We start from the raw sequence: 20,430 nt of genomic DNA on the forward strand, positions 1-20,430 counted from the left end.
ACTATTCTTTAAAAATTGTGATGTATATATATATATATAATCTCTTTTTTTTTCTCCAAGAGAGTTTAGGTGATTACACAACACCCCTCGGAGTGTCTTTCAAGACGGACACTAAAACGAATAGTTCAAAAACCACTTATGTTTTCTGCTTACTACTATCGTTTCCTCTTTAGAAGTTACCATTTGCCAACCAGGTTGCAAAGGAAAATCTTTTGTACTTGGGACAATTGTACAGACATGCTTCAAAAACACACAAACCCACAAGGCCATGCTTTAGGTGGTCCCTGAACATATTCATTATGTTCATAGTGAACAAAAATATGTAAAGAACGGACTTTTCCTTTATTTAAAGTAATTTATAATAGTTCATATTTATGGTTATAACCATTAAAAAAAGAATAAAAATGGTCCATCCGTAATTACGCGCCGACGTGCATCGTCTTGGTACAGTAACCTGAGCGGAGTGCTGCTTGGTTACCGTGAGGCGTGAGGCCTGTGACAAGCATAGTCATGCCAGCCAACATGTGGGTGCACCCTTTGCATGCATTGACCAAGGGCACTGCTTTGACTGCATGCCATGTGATTGTATGCATGCGTTCATATGGTCCCATTCTTCCTTTCTTTTTTATTGTTTCCTTCAGTATCATTCTTCCTTCTTTTTTCTGCCGTTTCCTCCATTTTTTATATGACAATTGATTTTTTATCCACGTTTGACCATTGTTTTATTAAAAAATTATAACTATTAATTATTTTGTTATAATATAATTTATTATTATTGGAACTTCAAGTATAACTGATAATTTTACATATTTGGGTTCAAAAATTGAATAAGACGAACAACCAAATGTAGATTCAAAGATCAACGACGCCATATAAAAAATAATAGAAGAAGTATGTCTAATTCCTATTGAGTATCATTGATCTGTTAAAAATATAAAGTAACGTTTTTTTTAAAAAAAAAACGGAGATGTGGCAAGAGAGCGTGCGTTGTCCAGTCTAACAACATGTTAGGTTCTACGTGTTACGCGCGCCTTGCCCTACCACAAGCACCAGCGACACCAGCAAGAGTTCCCAGTCAGGTTACACGGCCTAATTTATGCATCAACAAAACAACATAGTATATTACACATCACCTGCTGGTATAGCTCACTAATGCAAATAATTCTGTTTTTACAGGCACTTTCACTAAAGGGCATGGAACCAGGACCCAAACCAATGTAGGGACGTCTGGTACAGGTATCGCTCCTACTAATCTGGTTACAGCAAATAGCACATACATCTTCAAACGCTTAGTTCTATGCCATCTGGCTATATGCCAAGCAAAGCACATCAGTGCCCACACTATTTGATTGGCTGTGTTTGGAAACACTGTTTCTTTGACAAATGAAATGAAATGTTACCTGAAAGCCCACAGCTCAGGAACGCACCCTTTAGAGAAGTTGTATCTATCCACCATGAATAAAACAGTATTAATGGTTACTCTTTCTGTCAATATTTCAGCACCGACTTCACCGAAGCCCATATTAAGCCACACTTGATGGGTAAGACAACAATCAGAGTTGACACACCTAGAAGCGAGCCCTCAACGATGACAATCAACATATTGACTAATGGGCACTTCAACATTACAACCAGATGGACCAAATTTGTCATAAAGAAAAAAAACAATATTAATACAGTATGTGCTTTCTACTCCAGCACCTAGAATGAGGATCCACATGCAACCATCCATATACTTTAAACGCATCTTACATAAAGAAATCAATCATTTTTTGCCTATGTATATGTAATTACCCCCGTAGACCATGAATGTGATGGATTATCTATGTGTAATTACCCCCGTAGATCATGAATGACCGGCTATTGTAAACCAACCCTATCCATATATGACTGCATAGTGCAGCCATCTGTTTGACATCCATTTAGTCCTGCTAAATATGCTCCTCTGTGATCTCACATCATTCCGCGCGCATGGCGCGCGCATAGTAAGATATTAAAGTCACACGCATGTCTTCATGAGGTGAGTTTTTTAATTTTATTAGAAACTATTCTTTATATGCTCTTGGCCCACAAAATGATTCTAATACTCCGGTTAAAAGTATTTGTCATTCAGAACAAAATTCGATCAAACTTTTAAGATCCCAATCGTCGATATTTTTAAATACTTAATCTAAATATAATACAAATTAGACAAATAGATTTTTCTTGAAAAATACTGTCATAATATCATAAACTTATTATATTTTATAAGTTTATTTCAATATAAAATTATTTATCAATATTTTAGAAGTTTGACCAAATCTTATTCAAAACAACAAATATTTTTCTTAAGGATGGAGTAGTTGATAATTGTACCTTCGGCCTTCGCTGTCATACGATCGTATGACACATAAATTAGCCTACATGGAATTTATCAGCGCTGAGTAAATTTATGTGATATACATGGAGCTTTCCCTATAGCAATTGATGTTATATGGTGATCTCTGTTACGCTCAATGAAGATCTCCAGTTTACTATTGCCATAATTTTTTTTCAACACAGCGTCTGCCACAGTGCAGGAGGGAAGAAATTCACCTGTTTCTCCAAGTGGAGCAAACCAAATCCAAATGAAATTCTCATACATATGAAGGCTGAAATTTGTCCCTGAGACCTTGATTTTTTTATGTGATCTTGACAAGAGGTACCCGTTGGAAGCTCCCTTTCAGATGTGAAATGTGTCACATTTGTCACAACGCAACGCAACGCAACATGAGGAACAGAAGTTATGCGATCAATTTCTTCTTCTTCTTCTCTTTTTCAAATAAAGGAAGTAGAGCTTTTGGCCTCTGTAATCAATACACGCTATCCAGCTCCAAAAAAAAAAAAAACGCTATCCACGCTCTGTTTTGTCCTTTCACTCGAGCTGCACGACAGAGTGATGCTCGCCATGGAAAATGGCAAGAAACATTTTTTTACTTTTCAACAAAGTCATCCACAAATTACTCCATCTTTATTTTAATATACAAAGCCATTGATTTTTTTAGCGCACGGTAGAACTTTGAACATTCGTCTTATTTAAAAAATTTATGTAATTATAATTTACTTTGTTGTGATTGGATTCATTGCTAAATGTATTTTAATTATAACTTAAATTTTTATAATTTACACAATTTTTTAAATAAAACTATGGTCAAACATATGACAAAAAGTCAACAACACTGTCTAATAAAATACGAAGAGAGTATTAAAAAGTCTGTTTGGTTGAGAGCTAACATTGTCGTGCATTCTTCTAACTTTAGTTTTGCTATACTTATGTGACAAAAAATGATAAACTAAGCTTAGTCAAAGTTAGAGAAGAAAACATAGTGAATAACATGTGAGCCAAATGACTAAGGGGTTGTTTGGTTGGTTACCATAACTTACCTAAGCTTGCCACACCTTAAGCCAAATTTGACCATGTTAGGTGTGTGTTTGGTTTGTGCCACACTTGTGACAAGATTCCCTTTTCAATATATAGGACCCACATGTCAATGACACAATAAAGTATGTCAAACTTGTCACATGTTAGTTAAAGTGTGGCTTTATTTTGTTAGCCAAAACTTAGCCAACTTAGCTAAAATATTGTGGCAACCTTAGACAAATTAAGTATGTCAACCAAACACCCCCTAAGAGTTAGCTAAGTTAGTGTTGGGATAGAAATCAAACACTACCCGTTGAAACTATAGTTTACCTAAGGTTAGATGTAGCAAAGTTAGTTGTCAACCAAACATGACATAATTTATCAACAACAATATATGGCATCAACGAGCTATTCACGGTGAAATTTGGTATTTACGACCGCTAAAGACATGCGTTAATGAACGAACTAGAGGTTGACCAAGTCAAAGACAATTGGAAAGAAAGAAGGAACCAAATAGCAAGAAGGGATAGCAGCCGATCGAATCCGATTCAGACATGATCTAGAAGATGGTACCTGTGTTGAAAAGAGAGTCCAAGGAGGAATCGACTACAGGAGTTCATATTATATAAGTTGATTTAAGTTAATAAGACATGTCGAGTCTTTATCTTTAAATGTAAATTGGAAACAGATCCTAGTACGAGTTCAATTGGGACGGTGCCAAACCAACGGTATAAATATGTACATACTCAGTTCCCGAAACTCAGATTTTAATCAATACAACTTCGTTACGTTGCCACTTTAACACTTTTGATAGAGTGAGCTATCGACGTAGGACTACATCAATTCAGTTTAGTTTCCTGTAACTTAAGTTAGCTTTGTCACCCTATTTGTTAGATCGACCAGGACCTTATCGGTTAGGTTTGACATTCTAGTTGATTGATCTGATGGGTTTATCCAGTATTTTGTCATTATCTAGATTGTTTTTCATGTTCAGATCAGTTTCATTTTACCAATCACAACTCATATATGCTATCGACTTGTTTCTAGTTCGCAACTACTTCAAGCTTAATTCTCCATCGATTTGGTCCAATCAATTATTTGTTGATTAATGTCAATCTAAATCAATCTGTATGCATACATGATCTGTCTTATAAGAGTTTAGGCAATAATTTATCTAAGTGATTTATTGGCTAGGTATTTAAGCTAATATAATTAGTGGTTTAAACTTTGTTTTGTTAATTTCAACCCTATACTATCTTGGTTTAATCTGATCTGTCAGAATTATTTTTTAACAATATTAATGTTTGCTAAGAATTATATGTAGTTTAAAGATTCGGGCCATTAAATCACCCTGTTTAGAGTTTATCCTCGCTAATTCAATTTTGTATTATATCGGTTTAGTCAGATCTTCGAAGATTGTAATTAGTGATCATCTACTTACTAGATATCATGTGTTGTTTATACTTCTAAATGATAGAATAGGCCTTTATGCCTTAATTGTCTATTAATATAATAATATGTCAAGTTTACTTTTGTTAACTACCATCTTGAAGTGTCTCGGTTAAGTTCAACCTTTTAAGATCGTTTTTAATGATATCATGTTTTACAGTGGATTATATTTTATTTTAACCGATGATAGTTTTATTTACATTATTATATTACACATAATTTCATGCATGGCCAATTTCTGCAATCGACTAGATTTTGAAGTATCCATCGGCTTGATAACCGGTCAACTGCTTTTTGTTTAACATTATTTCTTCTTTGTGTTATTAGTCGTAGGATCACGTCTAACTCCCATTGTTCCAAGACTTAGGACCTGTACTGAAGCTAAGAATATTTTCATGGCCTTCCCGTAAATTCATCGCATCAAATCAATAGATTTGATGTTAACACAAAGGTTCTTAATTAAGATGGAGCTCATTGGACTTAGCTAAACTTTGAGAAATCAATGCCACATATAGGTTGCCTTCCTTTGTTAGACGAAGATAAATGATGAAAAATTATCTGATTTTTATGATAGCTTTTCATGTATAAATGATAGAAATAAATACTACAAAGTTAAAATCTACTTTCAAAATATGAGATGATCAACATTTATACAAAAACCATTTGTAAAAAAACATCGGTTGACAGTTCAGGAAGCGTACATGCAAATTGTGATAGGACATAGTTCCTCTCCTGTAGTCCCTATGGGTCTTTTTTTAATAGTGTGAACTTTTAGTTCTATGTTTGATCATTTATCTTATTTAATTTTTCAATGCAAATATATAACATTAAGGGCTTATTCGGTTTGGAGGAATTTCAACCCGAAGGAAATGGAAAAGTGGAGAAATATGGATGTATGACAGTATCAATGTATCGGGGAATTTTTTCAAAAGGTTTGAGTAGATAAAAATTTTCCTATATTTTCTCTCTATGTCTTGTAGGAAGGGAAAATTTTCTTTGACTTTCCTATGGTTCATTCGTACAAACCGAATAATTTTTAAAGGAATTTAATCATTAGGAATTGGATCCTTTGGTTTTCCTTCGAAACGAATAGGCCTTAAAAGTCACACATGTTTAAACTATCTTCAAATGATAAACAAACAACAATAAAATAATTATTAATTATATAACTTTTAAATATAAGACAAACGATTGACAAAAATCGAGCGCGTGAAATAATAAAAAGGGAGTTACTAATGGTTGCTAAATACAACACACTGTAAATGCGTGGTTATGTTCTCCGTGAACACCCAACAATGTTCGCGTTTACATAGCCACATGTCACACCCAAATCACAAACGAAACATACATAAACGGGAGAGAAAGAACAGTCGAGAGAATTTCGCAACCTGCTGAAAAGTTTAAAGACGATAGGCTATTCGGCTGAATTATGGCCAAATTATTCGAAATATAGTTTGTTCTTTTTTTTTTTGAGTTTACATATCACTTTAATTTGCAGTGGCAGCTTCTACCCCGCAGAAGGCCTTGAGCGGGTCGCTGAACTTGCGCCCTTCCTCGGAGTAGCGGAACAGGCTGTAGTCCTCGCCCTTGCACGGCCTGTACGCCGCCGGGTGGTCGCCGTCGACGAGCTCCTCCATGGCGCTCAGCACCGTGCCGTCCCTGTACCGGCAGCCGAACAGCACCGAGTAGCGCTCGCGGCTGCTCGGCGTCCTCACGCGGTGGAGGCACGGCGGCACGCGCCCGTTCGTCACGACCTGCAGCGCGCGGGGTGGGGGGGGGGGGGGGGGGTCAAATCGATCTCTTGCGCGGGCCGATGGATTGGCTCGCCGGCGACGGCGAGGATGGGTTTGGGGGGCGTACCGTGAACAGCTCGCCGGCGACGAGCGCGATCGTGTCCGGCTCCGGGGGGATCGGGTGCCAGCTCCCGTCGCTGGCCTGCACCTCGAGGCCTTCCACCTCGTGCTGCACGATGATGGTGGTCATGCTGTCGTCGCGGTGCGCCTGCATGGACACGGCGGTGGACGCGTCCGGCGGCGGGCCGTAGCGGGACAGCCGGACGCCGTGGCTGAGCGCGTCCAGGTGCGAGGCGATGTGCTCGTCCCCGACGCCGAGGCCCTCCAGGGTCATCCTCACCACCGTCCCCTCCAGCTCCCTCATCTTCTTGGCAAACGATAGGATAGTGTCACTGCAATCCCCCGGACGAACACCCACCATGAGAAGACCCCCGAGCTCGATGCAAGAACAAGAGAGGAGCTCGGCCTTACCAGAATTCCGGGTTGCCCTCCGGCCACAACAGGTCGGCGAACTCGCGGACGCGGGCGGCGTCGGCGGCGTCGCCGACGCGGAGGCTCTCCCAGTCCATCCCGGGGATGTTGCTGATGTACCCCCTGAAGGGCCCCAGCGTGGAGACGTTCCGCTGCTTGGCCTCGACGGGGAGCGCGAACAGCTCCGGCACGGCGCGGCCGAACAGCGCCTCCCGGAGCTCCGGCCCGACGGCGCCGTGCGCGACCACGACGCAGCCGTGCGCCACCATGGACGCGGTCACCGCGGCCCGGGCCGCCTCCCACCCCGGGGTGCCCGGCTCGACCTCGCGCAGGTCCACCTTGGGGATCGCCGTCGCCATGGGCCCGCTCGGCGCCGCTGCTCGGCGCCGCCGGAGCTCAGCTGAGTGACAGCGCAGGTAGCAGAGAGAGAGAGTTGGTTAAAAAGTCAAACGATGGTGATCTGTAGCGCAGTTGTTCATGGCGTGGCGGCGAACGAATTTATAATTTTATTATGATACTTTTATATTTGAGGTTGGTAGAGTCACCGATGTTAGTGTACTACCTGTTAACCATAATTTATACACACAAGTTTTTACTGGACATACGGCACACATAAACTAAACAATGTTATGTTTTCAAGAAAAATATGCATATATTTTTAGTCTTATCTTTAAATTTGCTATATTTAGCTGTAACTAAAAAATACATTTTGTCTTTTTAATATTCTCTGTGTATAAGAAAATCAAAAATGAAAGTTTACATATAGGTGTAATACTATTAAATTATACTCACTCCTTCCCTAAATGTTTGACACCGTTAATCTTTTTATAAACGTTTGACCATTTGTCTTATTCAAAAAATTTGCATAATTATTAATTATTTTTATATCATTTAATTTATTGTTAAATATACTTTTATGTATATATATATATATAGTTTTACATATTTGACAAAAAAAATTTAATTAGTATGTGTGATTTTTATATCATTTTACATATTTTACATATATATAGTATGTGTGATTTTTCCAGAACTTTTGTGCATGACTCGGTCCCCAAATCCACATTGAGCACTCTAAACGTTGACTAAACCCACGCTTATATAACACTCCTACTATCATTCATACTTTGTTCGTATAAAAGGGTGAACTAGGAATGCTATTGGTTAGAGTGAAAAAGTTTATATAAGCTGTGAATTAATATCACCATGGAACACTAGTGTTTAATAGCATCTCCAGCAGATCAACTATCCATCCTACATAAAAGTAAAGAATGAAGATTAAAAGTTCAGCTCTAGCAGAGCATACATCATATCTTCTATTTTTGGATGTTATCTATATTAGAAAAGAAAAATCATATTTAGGTGTTCTCTCTATCGTCCAAATATATATGAAGAATGTCATATATGAATGACTGCTAGAGTATAAAGAGATATCAAGAAATAAAATTGTTTTAGATTATTATCTAAATTAAAATATGGATGACGAAATTTAGATGAGCTGCTAAAATACTCTCTAATGGGTCTAATCTAGAACTAGCAAAAAAAAAAGCACACACTTGAACTGGGCCATACTAGTATTATCTTTTTACTTATGCTCACGTTCACATGTCAAAATTTAAATTTTAAAACTTAAATTTTGAATTGATTTTAGTGTTTTTATCATAGTTTATTTTTCAGTCATTGCTTCTAGATCAGTAAGAACATTTATATAAAAGTTTAACTCACAAAATACTCATTATTCATTAATAAGTTGTTTCGTTTATGGTTAAAATAAGTGAACTGATGAGGCTGTAGGAGTCGACCGGGGTATTAGAGCATCTTCAACAGCTCTTTCATCCTACTCTTCAAGTAAAAATTTAGACATTTTGAGCAAAAATCATATTTCAACGGGCTCTCCATCCCACTCTCTAAGTTATTTGGATGGACAAATGCCTTCCCTCACTGGCCAAATTTGTCTAGTCTACTCCACTTGCCAAACGTGGGCCCCATACATCCCAATCCAGCCTCCTAGGCTGATCGAACAAGATGGCTGCAGGTCGTGGTGCCGAGCAGGTGGTCGCTGTTGAGCATCGTCGCCGACGTCGCCGAGGGGCCACCGTCGCCGAGCAGCAGCCGATGCCGCCGAGCAGCCATCGTCACAATCCGCGGAGGCCGCCGCCGCTGCGGCATCTGGGCGATCGTCGCCACCGCCGCCCCCTTCCCCGCGTCGGTGCCACGCCGCCTTCTGCCTCCCGCAGCCGGCAACGTCACCTCCTTCCACTACCCCGCGCTGCACCGCCAGATCTGTCGCCGTCACAGCCCGCGGAGGTTGCCGTCGCCGCGGCATCCGAGCGTTGCCTTCTGCCTCGCCGCGCCACGCCGCCTTCCGCCTGCCTGCGCCATCACCCGCCGGCGCCGCACCGCGCTGCCCCGGCGCCTCCCTGTGCCGCCGCCATCCTCACTAGTGAGAGCAAGAAAAGGAAAGAGAAAGAAAGTGAAAAAAAAGAGGGAGAGAGAAAGAGGAAGAGGGAGAGAAAGAAAAAGGGCTAACGGGTAGGGCCCCAACGTCATTCACTCAGAATAGAGGATGAAATGGAGACACTGTTGTAGTAAAGATGAATTTGAGTGGCCAAATGAGATAGAGATTGACTAAATGTGTATTTAGAGAGTCTAATTTAGGCTCTTTGTTAGAGATGCCGCGTATACGGTGCTTCGTGTGCACAGGATACATCATCCCCCGTACCTGAATTATACTCAGCATTACGTAGAGGACATTACGTTATAAGACTACTATGCATATAAAGCTCGTATGTTTATTTTATAATTTACATTTGTTGTGATGTACCACACTCCACACATGATGTATGCTGACTTTTTAAGATGTCCCCAAATTATTTTAAGCCATCCATTTTAGAGAATCCAATGGGTATATAGCTCTTACTATGTAGGAAGGTAATAAGACATTTATGGTCTCTCAAGGGTATTAAAGACTTTTGACAGGGTATATAGAAGGAAATATATAGATGCTAAATTAAGAGTCCACCAAATATTTAACTTTTTTGACAGTCCATTTCCAATTAATAATGTATACTTTGATTATTTAATAATATCCTCCAATGTAACATGCAAGCATCAAACGTTGACAAAAATAATGAAATATATCAAAATTTGAAAATGTAATATTGGTGTTCGGACATCCAAGCATTTTTTCTTAATATATTAAAAACAGAAAACCAGTAAACATATGTGAAAGCCAGGGAATAAATTTTTGGTAAATTCAATCTTGATTTTCCAACATTCGTGTTTAAATTTAAAATCATTACCAATATAACTCATGTCCTAGGACAGCCAGGTTCAATATCTGAAAAAGAAACATTTACAATTTGTATTTTCTTTTGTCACGTCAATGTATATGTATTTTGAACTCCAACTTCATAATTGGATACTAATAAACCTAAGGGGTGATTGTTTGGTTGTTTTGTGAAAAAAGTCAAACAACATATTTATAAACAAAAAATAATTTGTGAATACACGTATACCTAGCAATTTAAAAGCCAATGTTGAAAAATAAACTTCGATAAAAATCCAAAATTAACTCTAAATTAAGGTTAAAAATTCAAATTTTAACTTATAAATATAAGCGAAAAGATGGAGACGTGAATGTTCTTCGTTTAGTGGTATGCTTGCCGTCGATCTATATAAAGAAATAGACTCATTCACTGAGTTGCCCTTTTTAAGCTCTCATAGCCACAGCCACTATTGAGCACATTTTGTTTCCCAATCTGCCCCTGTGCAATCCAAGGCTAGGATTGACCCAAATTATAACTTGGGAGGTAATTTGCGGTAATTTTATTTATTTGTTGCACCCCTTTAATATTTAAATTTAAAACAAATGCAAAAACTTATTTTCAAATATGTACCATTTAACCCGCCATCTTGTTTGCATGACAAAGATAATACTATTACACCATAATTCATTAATCTAGGAGTGTGATACGACAACACCCTTATCATGGGCATGTGGTGTAACAACAATTTTTTTTTTCCACACCAGCTAGATTGTGGTGGCAACCCACTGGCTACTGCCTGGGTGGCAATGTTTTTGTGCCATACCAGTTCCGCCGGGATGGATAAATTGTGTATTTTTGAAAATAAGTTTTAGCTAGATTGTTTTCAAAAATAAATACTTAAAAATATATTAGAAACAAAAAAAAACCGAAGGAGCGTCTTAGAATAATCGGTGGTGAACCACTGCTGCCATCTTCAGTTTCAACGAAATACATAAATCCCTACGTGATAATGCTTGTGCAGGAGCAACTGCTAACATAGTGATGAGACGATCAATTCACTACTTAATTTTTGGATAAGTTTTATGGTACTTAGGAAAATTAAAGTGTCTCTAGGTACCGAGTATTTAGAGGGTATTTTTATAATAGAAAATACTATCTCCATTCGTAAATATAACTGGATGAATTAATTTGGACAAGTCCCTAAAATCCTTACATTACATGACAGGGGGAATATAATATCTTCAAGTAACTTGTTAAGGATAGTAAAAAAGCCCTATTACATGCCTCTTATACTTTTACACCAGAGAATATATATTTTCAGGTTCTTTATTAAGAACGGTAAAAAGACTCCTCTAGATACCTAAGCATCTGAAAGTTTTCTTAGCTAGAAGATATAATATCTTCAAAAAAAAACTATTATTCTACACATGCTGTCTGCCATTTGGTCTAAGGAATGGACGTGTTTTCTGCATCGACCATTCTTTTTTCTTTTTACTTATGCTTACAAGTCAAATTTTAAATTTTAAATCCTAAATTTGGAGTTGATTTTAGGGGTTTTTTCACTGAAGTTTATTTGTCAGCCTTATTTTTTATGTCATAAAAATACTTATATAAAAATTTTATTCATAAATTATTTTTTTTCTAAATATGCTCACCCCCTATTCGGGCATGAAAATCAACAAATCCAAAGGCCATTTATTTTTCATCTCCATGGAACCTTTCCAGTCTACCTATTCGGTTGCCGGCCACATGATGTATGCATATACTACTTACATTATTAACAACATGGTCAAGCATCCTGTACATCCCTGTACTGCGTCGAATCTTCTAATAATAGTTTGGAGTGGTCCTATTGTAGTGACTCTCGTAGGAATCACGTCGATCATCATGTGACTTTCAGAGTATTTGTAACTCGGAATCGTGCTACCTGATTAAAATTAGGTTGATGAAGTCAATGGTCTTACATTTTATTTTACTCCCTCCGTCTCTAAATATTTGACACTGTTGACTTTTTTATACAGATTTGACCATTCGTCTTTTTCAAAAATTTTTAATAAAATATGTGAAGCTATATATATGTATAAAAGTATACTTAACAATAAATGAAACGATACAAAAATAATTAATAATTATGTAAATTTTTTAAATAAGACGAATGATCAAGAGTATATTAGAAAAGTCAATAGCGTCAAACATTTAGGGATGGGGTAGCAGTAATTAGTAACTTTCTTAACGATCCCGTGTTGAGAATGCAGTAATTGTTTATAGAACTTATTACTCCTCCTTATTGACCGGCTATATATAAAGACATGTGAGTACATTGGACATGCCATCTTATTTGTATATCACTCCCTACGTCGTTGACTTTTGGATATACGTTTAACCGTTCGTTTTATACAAAAATTTTATTTAAATATACAAAACTATAAGCCATACTTAAAGTTCCTATAATAATAAATCAAATTATAAGTAATTATTAATAATATATTTTTAATAAAAAATAATCAAACATGAACATAAAATTCAACGACATCATATAAAAATCATAGATGGAGTATTACTTTTTGTGCGGTTGAATAGAAGGCATTACTCCATAAATTATGGTAGTTTTGTACTTATTATATTAAACAACACTAAAAAACGAAAATTGATAAACACTGCTAAGAGAAATAAAATACAGTCAATTTAATTACAATTTCAAACCGCTTTAAAGAAAACCCATGTTTATATTCTGACGAGCTTCCTCTGTCGGAAATGATTTCCTTGCATTTGTAAAGTTACTTGGGCCTTGAATTAGGATTCCAGGAGGAGGTTAAGTGATTGGGTCCATGCAAACTTATTGGGCTGGTTGTGAAAGCTGGGTCGAACAGGCCCAATTAAAGAGCCCAATTGGCCTCTCGCTTCGAGCTAGGCGCTGTTTGATGTTTCCCGTCGATTGAATGGGCAATTTGTTTGACGTAAGATCGCTGATCTCAAATTGCAGATTACATACGATGATCTTCAAGCTGCTCCGGTTTAGTTGTCCATGTAATTAACATTCCTCTAATATAATCCTAACAGCAAGTTGTAGGGTTAAGAGCAGAGTTAATTTGGTTCTAGCTGGGGCATATAGAATGTTGGCATCTTCAATTATGATTTTTATGGCAAAAAGAATGGCCAGATAATTGATTCGTTATCTCACCAGATGTCATTAAATCATCCGTAGTACAACTACAACCCCCTCCATCAAGAGAGGCTCTGTTTCTTTCCACTTGAGATGTACAGAGATGTCTGTTTTTTCAGTTCAAAATTGATATTTCCTCTAATGATTTAGCTTGATAAACTGCTAGGTCTCAGCATGATCCACACACCGAAATAGTTTGGTCATGTAAACTGACATGCATTTGTCTTGTTTCAGTTGCTGACTTGCTGCTATATATGCTGAAGAGATGGTGTAGCAGATGAGATGGTCAGTCTGTGAAAAACCTTGAAGTCTTTGATGGTAGTTAGTTGCTCGTCGACGTTTTTTTTTTCTCAGCACTTAAAGAAGTGACGATGAACACTGTGGCCTCAGATTATCCTGTTCAGCTCAAAGGAGATTTTGATGTTTTGTTGTCTGCCTTTTTTTTTTTTATGTCGGTACATGAGACTTCCAATTTGTAACTACTTCATGTTTTCGTGTGACCGTATGCATCTAAATATCTGACAGATTTGGCCTTGTTCTAAGCTGTTCGTGGATGATCAAATTATTCGTGAGATGGCGTCAATTTTGAGGTCGGTGCAAATGTGCAATTATTGAGTGAAGCTTCTGTGCACGTTTGATTTTCCAGGAGGGGTGTCATGATCAAGTTCTGTTGAAACGATTTACAGTATATATTCTTCTTCCATTAAATCCTGTGGAGTCATTACCAACATGTTTACATGTGATTAAATCCCTAGGAAATCTAGATGTTTTCGCACCCTTTCTTTTGGATATTAAATGGATTGGCTGCTTCATGTTGTGGATATACATGTTGTAGTTGTCCATGTTGGGACAAAAAAACAGGGGAACAAAATTTGGTGGATAAATAGAGTTTGAGAGTAAACTGCAAACAAAGGCATACACATGCAAAGGATAACTGTTCAAACTGCCTAAAATTTAAAATAGATCAAAATAACTGAGTTTTCGGAGGGGGCAAAAAATCGCCAAAAAACCATAAAATTTCACCAACTGTCGGATGAAAAGCATTCCTGGCTAGACGACGGCAGTGGGACAGTCTCTATAAAAAAAAATTGTATTTTCCTACATCAAACTATTTGTAATGTACAGTCTACTATTGAACATTTTGAACGAGATCCTCTAGTGTAAAATCAAAGGGACCCTCACATGTCGCTAACGACGTCCCTCCGACTTTATCTCATAGGATTTGCTTTCAATCATTTTGTAGGTTCACTTAACTCTCTAACAAAAACCATCTAGATTTTTTATCTGATATATGATATGAACTTATATATAGTCAATAGTTCGAAAAACATATGTGCAAAAGCTAAGAATAAGCTTTAAAAGGAACCCAATCTAAGTTAAGTAGTAATATAAAACCGTGAATAGTCTTACGGAGAAATGGTGATGGGCTGACGGCGGGCAATCGGCAAGGAGCCTTGACACAGCCTCGCCACACGACGGCACGAGCGAATGCATCTATAGGGTGTTAACTAAGATGATAAAAATAAATCAACAGGAGTGAGTCTAAAAAATGTTTAGTGGGTTTAATTGCACAATGAAAATAGTTTGAGGTAGAGTAGCAGGCATTTTTTTTCCAATTTTGGCCAACCCAGCAGTGCTGGTATATGATATCGATTCTGGTGTGCGCCTAGCAAAATTTCTGCTCCACCCAGTCGGGTCGGGTACGCTTTGCAACCCGCTTAATCACGACCTGATAATAATCACTAAGCACAGCCACCTCCTTAAACCTCCTACTAACTCCTCCTTCTGCAGGAAGCTTCTAGAGCCTAGGGTTTTGCGCTCCCTCCCATCCCATGGCGGACGTCGAGGCGGCGCTGCCTCTGCCGGGGGAAGGTGGTGTCCTCCGTGGGCGGGACCCTGCGCGGGCTCATGGCGCTGCTGGCCGCCGCCGCAGCGGTGTACGGCGTCGTCAGTTAATTCGCCGTGGGGTGGGGTGGCTGATGAGCGCCGCCAACGGCGCGCGCCATGATCGTCGCGCGCAGGGCCTTCGGTTAGGGCTCCCCCGGCCGCGGATCCCTCCTTGAACCTCTTCTGCGTCTCCGTCATGCATGGCCATGAGTCTGCTCATGTTGGTTGGTGGCCCGCCTAATATATGGCGCTCCGCCATGGAGGCGCTGCCCGTGAGGTGCGTCGACTTCTTCCTCCGCTCCTTTCCTTCACCCGCCATCTCCCCCAAAATTTCCTTCTCCCGGAACATCTCTAAGGTTTGGATCCTGCGGAATTGGTTTTCTCTTGGTGCCCGTAGGCCGTAGCAGAGTGGTGATGGAGGAGGCGCCGCCAAGCCGCATCGCCGTGACAGCGCCGCCGTCAGAAATGGATATTGCGTAATCCCCGCCATTCTCATCGCCATCCTCGTTGCGATATTTGTGGGTGTGATTCTGTCAAGAGAGGCTTGGTTCCACATCGTAGGCCCGGCTAACTCTGCATTACCACCCTTCAGTTGCCAGCAGGGAGAGGTCTAGTAGATATATGCTATCTGCAGACAAATTCTACTAGAAGTTAATAGGTTCAGTGAAGAATATAACATAAGAAACGCCTTGTATAGTTGCATTCAATTGATTTTTCTTTACTAGCTTATGTGTCCCATAGCCAATTGTCCATAATTCCTGATGAATATTAATTCTTGTGTGTGCAAGATGGAACAAATAATCAGTATATATGGCAGCACGCATACTTTAGTTAATTAGAGCTTGTGTACAGTGGCCCCAACGATGTGTACATCTAGAGATTAAAATTTATTCAATAATATGAAATTGTCTTCACCTATTTCATTGGTCCGTTTTATCAGTTCCTTTTTTGAGACAAGTCAATTTTATCAGTTGTGTTAATTAAATTACCACTGTAAAAACTTCTGCTGAATGCCTTCTTTATATGGGCCTCAATCCTGGGCTCCTGGGCCATCAAATGCATGGGTTGAGATTTTGAACTAAAAATCCTGGCCCATGCACATGGATAGGCTGGATTTGTTGCCCATGCCAACAAGGCCGAAAGGAGAAAAAACAATTACGGATTCTATAGTTTACCATGAGGTAGGCATCACCTATATATACATATATTTGGTGTAGCCTGTTTTTATATTAATTTAATCAATGTAATTCTCCAATGTAGTAACATTGATTGCACAGTTAATGTCGATATATCCTCTCACTCAAGCAATATGATATGGTTGGTGTAGCCTGTTTTAATATTGTTTTAATTAAGTTAATTCTTTCAGCTGTAAAATTGGTTGCTTAATGTTCATATCGACATATACTCACTAAGTGATATGAATGCAGCTTATCTAACAATTTGGCTAAGCGAAGGGGAAACTGCTACAAGCTATATGAGTAGAAGCTTCACATTTCTGATTTCTGAAGAGTATCAGCTTGTTTAACATACTTGCAGCTTCCTCAACACCTAATACATTTTTAATTCTCTATAGCTATGAGCTCTATTTTGCCATTGTCACCATGCCTTATCAGTCCATCACTAGTTGGTCTAGTGATTGTACTCACTACTCGCTATGCTAATTTATCTTTGTGATATTCTGCTAAGTGCTGTACATGTTCGTATCCTGGCAATGAGGCTACGAGCCATGACTGCATGACCATTTTGTCAATGTTGTTATCAACGTCGTGTTCTAAGACATTTATCTGTTGAAATGAAATGGATTTTGTATTATGAACATGTTTATGGTCAGTGAAACGGTGGTCTGATGATCTCAATGTTGATTTGTGCGCATTGATCATGCTGCTCTCTTTGGTTGTCCTGCTATTGAATGCTAGCTTGATCAGCATTGCTATTGGACTACTGAGCAACACTGAATTTGGCCTCCATTTAGAGCCAATTTCTTTGGACCGTTCATGGTTAACAGACAGGCCGGCCCAGTCAAGTTGATTTTGCCATCCATTATTCTAGGAGCATGGCTAGAGTACGGCGTCCCGTTGGACGGGATAATTAAAAAATGGATATACAGCAGTCCGGCGTCGGTGCACGAGACAAAGTCATTAGTAAAGTGATTTAACAATCTCGTCCGAACGGAATGCTGTTTTTTAGTCTTTCTGTTATTCTAGAAGGATAATCAAAGTACAATATAAAAGACATACATATCAGTCTCTTCTACCGTGCCCTAGAAAGAATTAATTTTAAGCTTCTCCTGTATGTCACACGAAGACTTTGTTTTAAGCGATTATTATATCGGAGTTTGATAAAGTGGAAGACAATCATAAAAATGTGGGAAACAAATACATTGTGGTTTGAAAAGGTGAACAACATTTTAGTTTTTATAGTGGACTAAAAATAAAGTCTTTTTGTTGGCCGAGGGAGGAGTATCAACCATGAGGTATCCATGTCCAACCTAAACATCATCCGTCTAACCGTTAAACAACCGCATCCACTAACCCTATTCTATTGGCACAATCAAAGGAACATTACATCTACGCATTTCACACCAAACCATTGTTCAACATATAATAGTATGGTTTACATGATAACTTTTATAAATTTGTAACCTAGTCTGGAGATTCTAAACATTTGTGACCTTCTTTTCGTATTTGTTCTTAGAGCATTCCCAACAGCTCATCTATCCCATCCTCCATCCTAGAAATAGAAGATGAAAAGTAAAAGTTGAGCTCCAGCAGAACATTTATCTCATTATATATTTTTGGATGTCATCCATATTAGGAGGGAGAACCTCTATATTTAGATGTCATCTCTCCAATCCTCCAAATAGATATAGAGGATGTTATATATAGATGATCTGCTAGAGTACAAAGGGATATGAAGGATAAAAGTGTTTTAGATGATCATCCAAATAAAGATATGGATGACCAAATTTAGATAAGCTGTTGAGGATGCTCTTAGGGATCAAGTTGGATGTGCTTGAGGGTTTTAAGGCCCGCTCAACCACAACTTGTAGGTTTTTTTCATCCAATTATTTACCGGTGGTAGAATGCTACTCCTACCTTTTTTGAGCGAAACAGGAAGAAGAACTGCTGAGGAAGAAAGGTAACGGAGTTTGGTTTAGAGCAAGTTTAATAGTAAAGCCAACCTACTAGCTATAAGCTTATATTATAGTCAACACATATAATAGATTGGCTATAAGGTTGGCTATAATTTTTATCTCTTATCTCTTTCTCTTATCTTTGCATTTAATGTATTTTTTTAGAGCTGGTCTATAGCTGGCTCTTGCATGAGAGCCAATCCTACTCCTTTTTCATTATCTCTTTCTTCCATATCAGCTTATAGCCAACTTATAGTCTACTATTATACTTGCTGTTAGGGAGACGAGCTCCCCAAAACAACAACGAAAAACAACAGTGAATTACTCCCTAAATTCTAGCCTCCAATCCTGAGCTAATTATACTACCTTTTCCTGTCTCTAGGATAAGCATTCTAGTTGGAATTGAAAATCATATCATTTCACTCCAACCAGATGGATCACGCCATGCATACAAAAATCCCATAAAAAGAGCTTATGCTGGTAATTTACTATCCTTGATCAGTAGGATTTCCACCATTGTAGGTGTTCTCCCTGAAAGGTCGAGGCCAATGGCAAGTATACCCTAGGCGAGAGAAATCCGAGGCCTACACTTGTCTAGCAAATGCATAGTCCATGATTAGGTGACGTGCAGTTTCATTCTCTACGCAATATAGAGGGCAGACCATGCTGTTGGCCAATTTCTGAGCTAAATCTCGTCCGTCGTAAGGATTTTATTGTGCGTCATTAACCAGTTGAAGAATTTTCACTTTCCTTATGTCTTGGATTTCTAAATGTAGAGACACATGTTATCCGAAATCCCACCGATGAATTGCATTTGTAGGCGGAAGCGACAGAGTATGAACCGCTCGCCGACCAATTCCACAAGATTTTGTCCTTTCTAATGTGTTGGAGGTCAACCTACTGGAATTCAAATTGCATGTTTTGGTGTGCTTAGGGGCTATTTAGTTCCCAAAAATTTTCACCCAAAAACATCACATCGAATCTTTGGACACCTAAATAGAGTATTAAACATAGATAAAACAAAAAACTAATTACACAGTTATGTGAGAAATCGTGAGACGAATCATTTGAGCCTAGTTAGTACGTGATTAGCCAAAAATGCTACAGTAACCCACATGCGCTAATGACGGATTAATTAGGCTCAAAAGATTCGTCTTGTGGTTTACAAGCCAGCCGTGAAATTCGTTTTTTCATTCGTGTCCGAAAAACCCTTCCGATATTCGATCAAACGTCTGATGTGACATCCAAAAATTTTCATTTCACCGATTAAACACTCGACCGGATCCATCTGTTTTCATACAACTCCTGCTTGACCAACCTGTTCTACCTGGAAGCGAGCGTGAAGAGACATGATGCTAGCATCTACCTGGAAGCGAGCGTGAAGATGATCCATGTTGAATGGGATGATACTCATACCTGCTTGAGTCCCTGGTTTACTTTAGTTAAATAAACATCCTCCTTACATAAAGAAATAGTTAATCTTTTTCTAACTTAGCTATCATTCCTTATTCCTTTCAGCTTATTCAAGCATTACTAAAATGGATTGTTTGCTCCATGTTTTGAGAAATATGCTTTCTTAAAAAAAAACTTCTTTCTACCACACTACTTAAATCACTTGTTTCAAGTATTCATCAACTTTATTTATTGAAATATATCATTTATCTATGTAATCAAGTAGATAATCTATGGATTAGTTAATAATCCAATGAAAGACGATTACTTACTTGATTGTAGAAACAAATTAAATATTAATATATGTTTTAAAATGATCTAAGTAATGCAATAGTGGAAATAGTTTTGGTAATATTATTTTTAAAAGCATGGAGAAAATACTTCGGTGTTTTTCTTCAGTAAGCAAACTAAAATAACTAGACCTTAATAGTTAG

General features: G+C 38.4%; 1 protein-coding gene and 1 long non-coding RNA gene across 2 annotated transcripts; one reads left to right on the forward strand and one right to left on the reverse strand.

Moving 5' to 3' along the window:
• Window positions 1-6,204: 6,204 nt before the first annotated feature.
• Window positions 6,205-7,549, reverse strand: LOC102720172 (2-oxoglutarate-dependent dioxygenase AOP2-like). Its single transcript, XM_040526985.1, has 3 exons — window positions 7,093-7,549; window positions 6,689-7,013; window positions 6,205-6,582 (listed from the first exon to the last, which is right to left on the reverse strand). The coding sequence occupies exons 1-3, from the start codon at window positions 7,449-7,451 to the stop codon at window positions 6,316-6,318; spliced, it is 951 nt and encodes a 316-aa protein (XP_040382919.1). The 5' UTR covers window positions 7,452-7,549; the 3' UTR covers window positions 6,205-6,315.
• A 7,955-nt stretch (window positions 7,550-15,504) lies between these two features.
• Window positions 15,505-17,168, forward strand: LOC107304809. The gene is made up of 3 exons (XR_001550857.2): window positions 15,505-15,688; window positions 15,809-15,887; window positions 16,839-17,168. It is a non-coding gene; the product is annotated as an uncharacterized LOC107304809 (long non-coding RNA).
• The last annotated feature ends 3,262 nt before the right edge of the window (window positions 17,169-20,430 follow it).

This window comes from Oryza brachyantha, chromosome 8 (genome assembly GCF_000231095.2).
Source record: "Oryza brachyantha chromosome 8, ObraRS2, whole genome shotgun sequence".
NCBI lineage: Eukaryota > Viridiplantae > Streptophyta > Magnoliopsida > Poales > Poaceae > Oryza > Oryza brachyantha.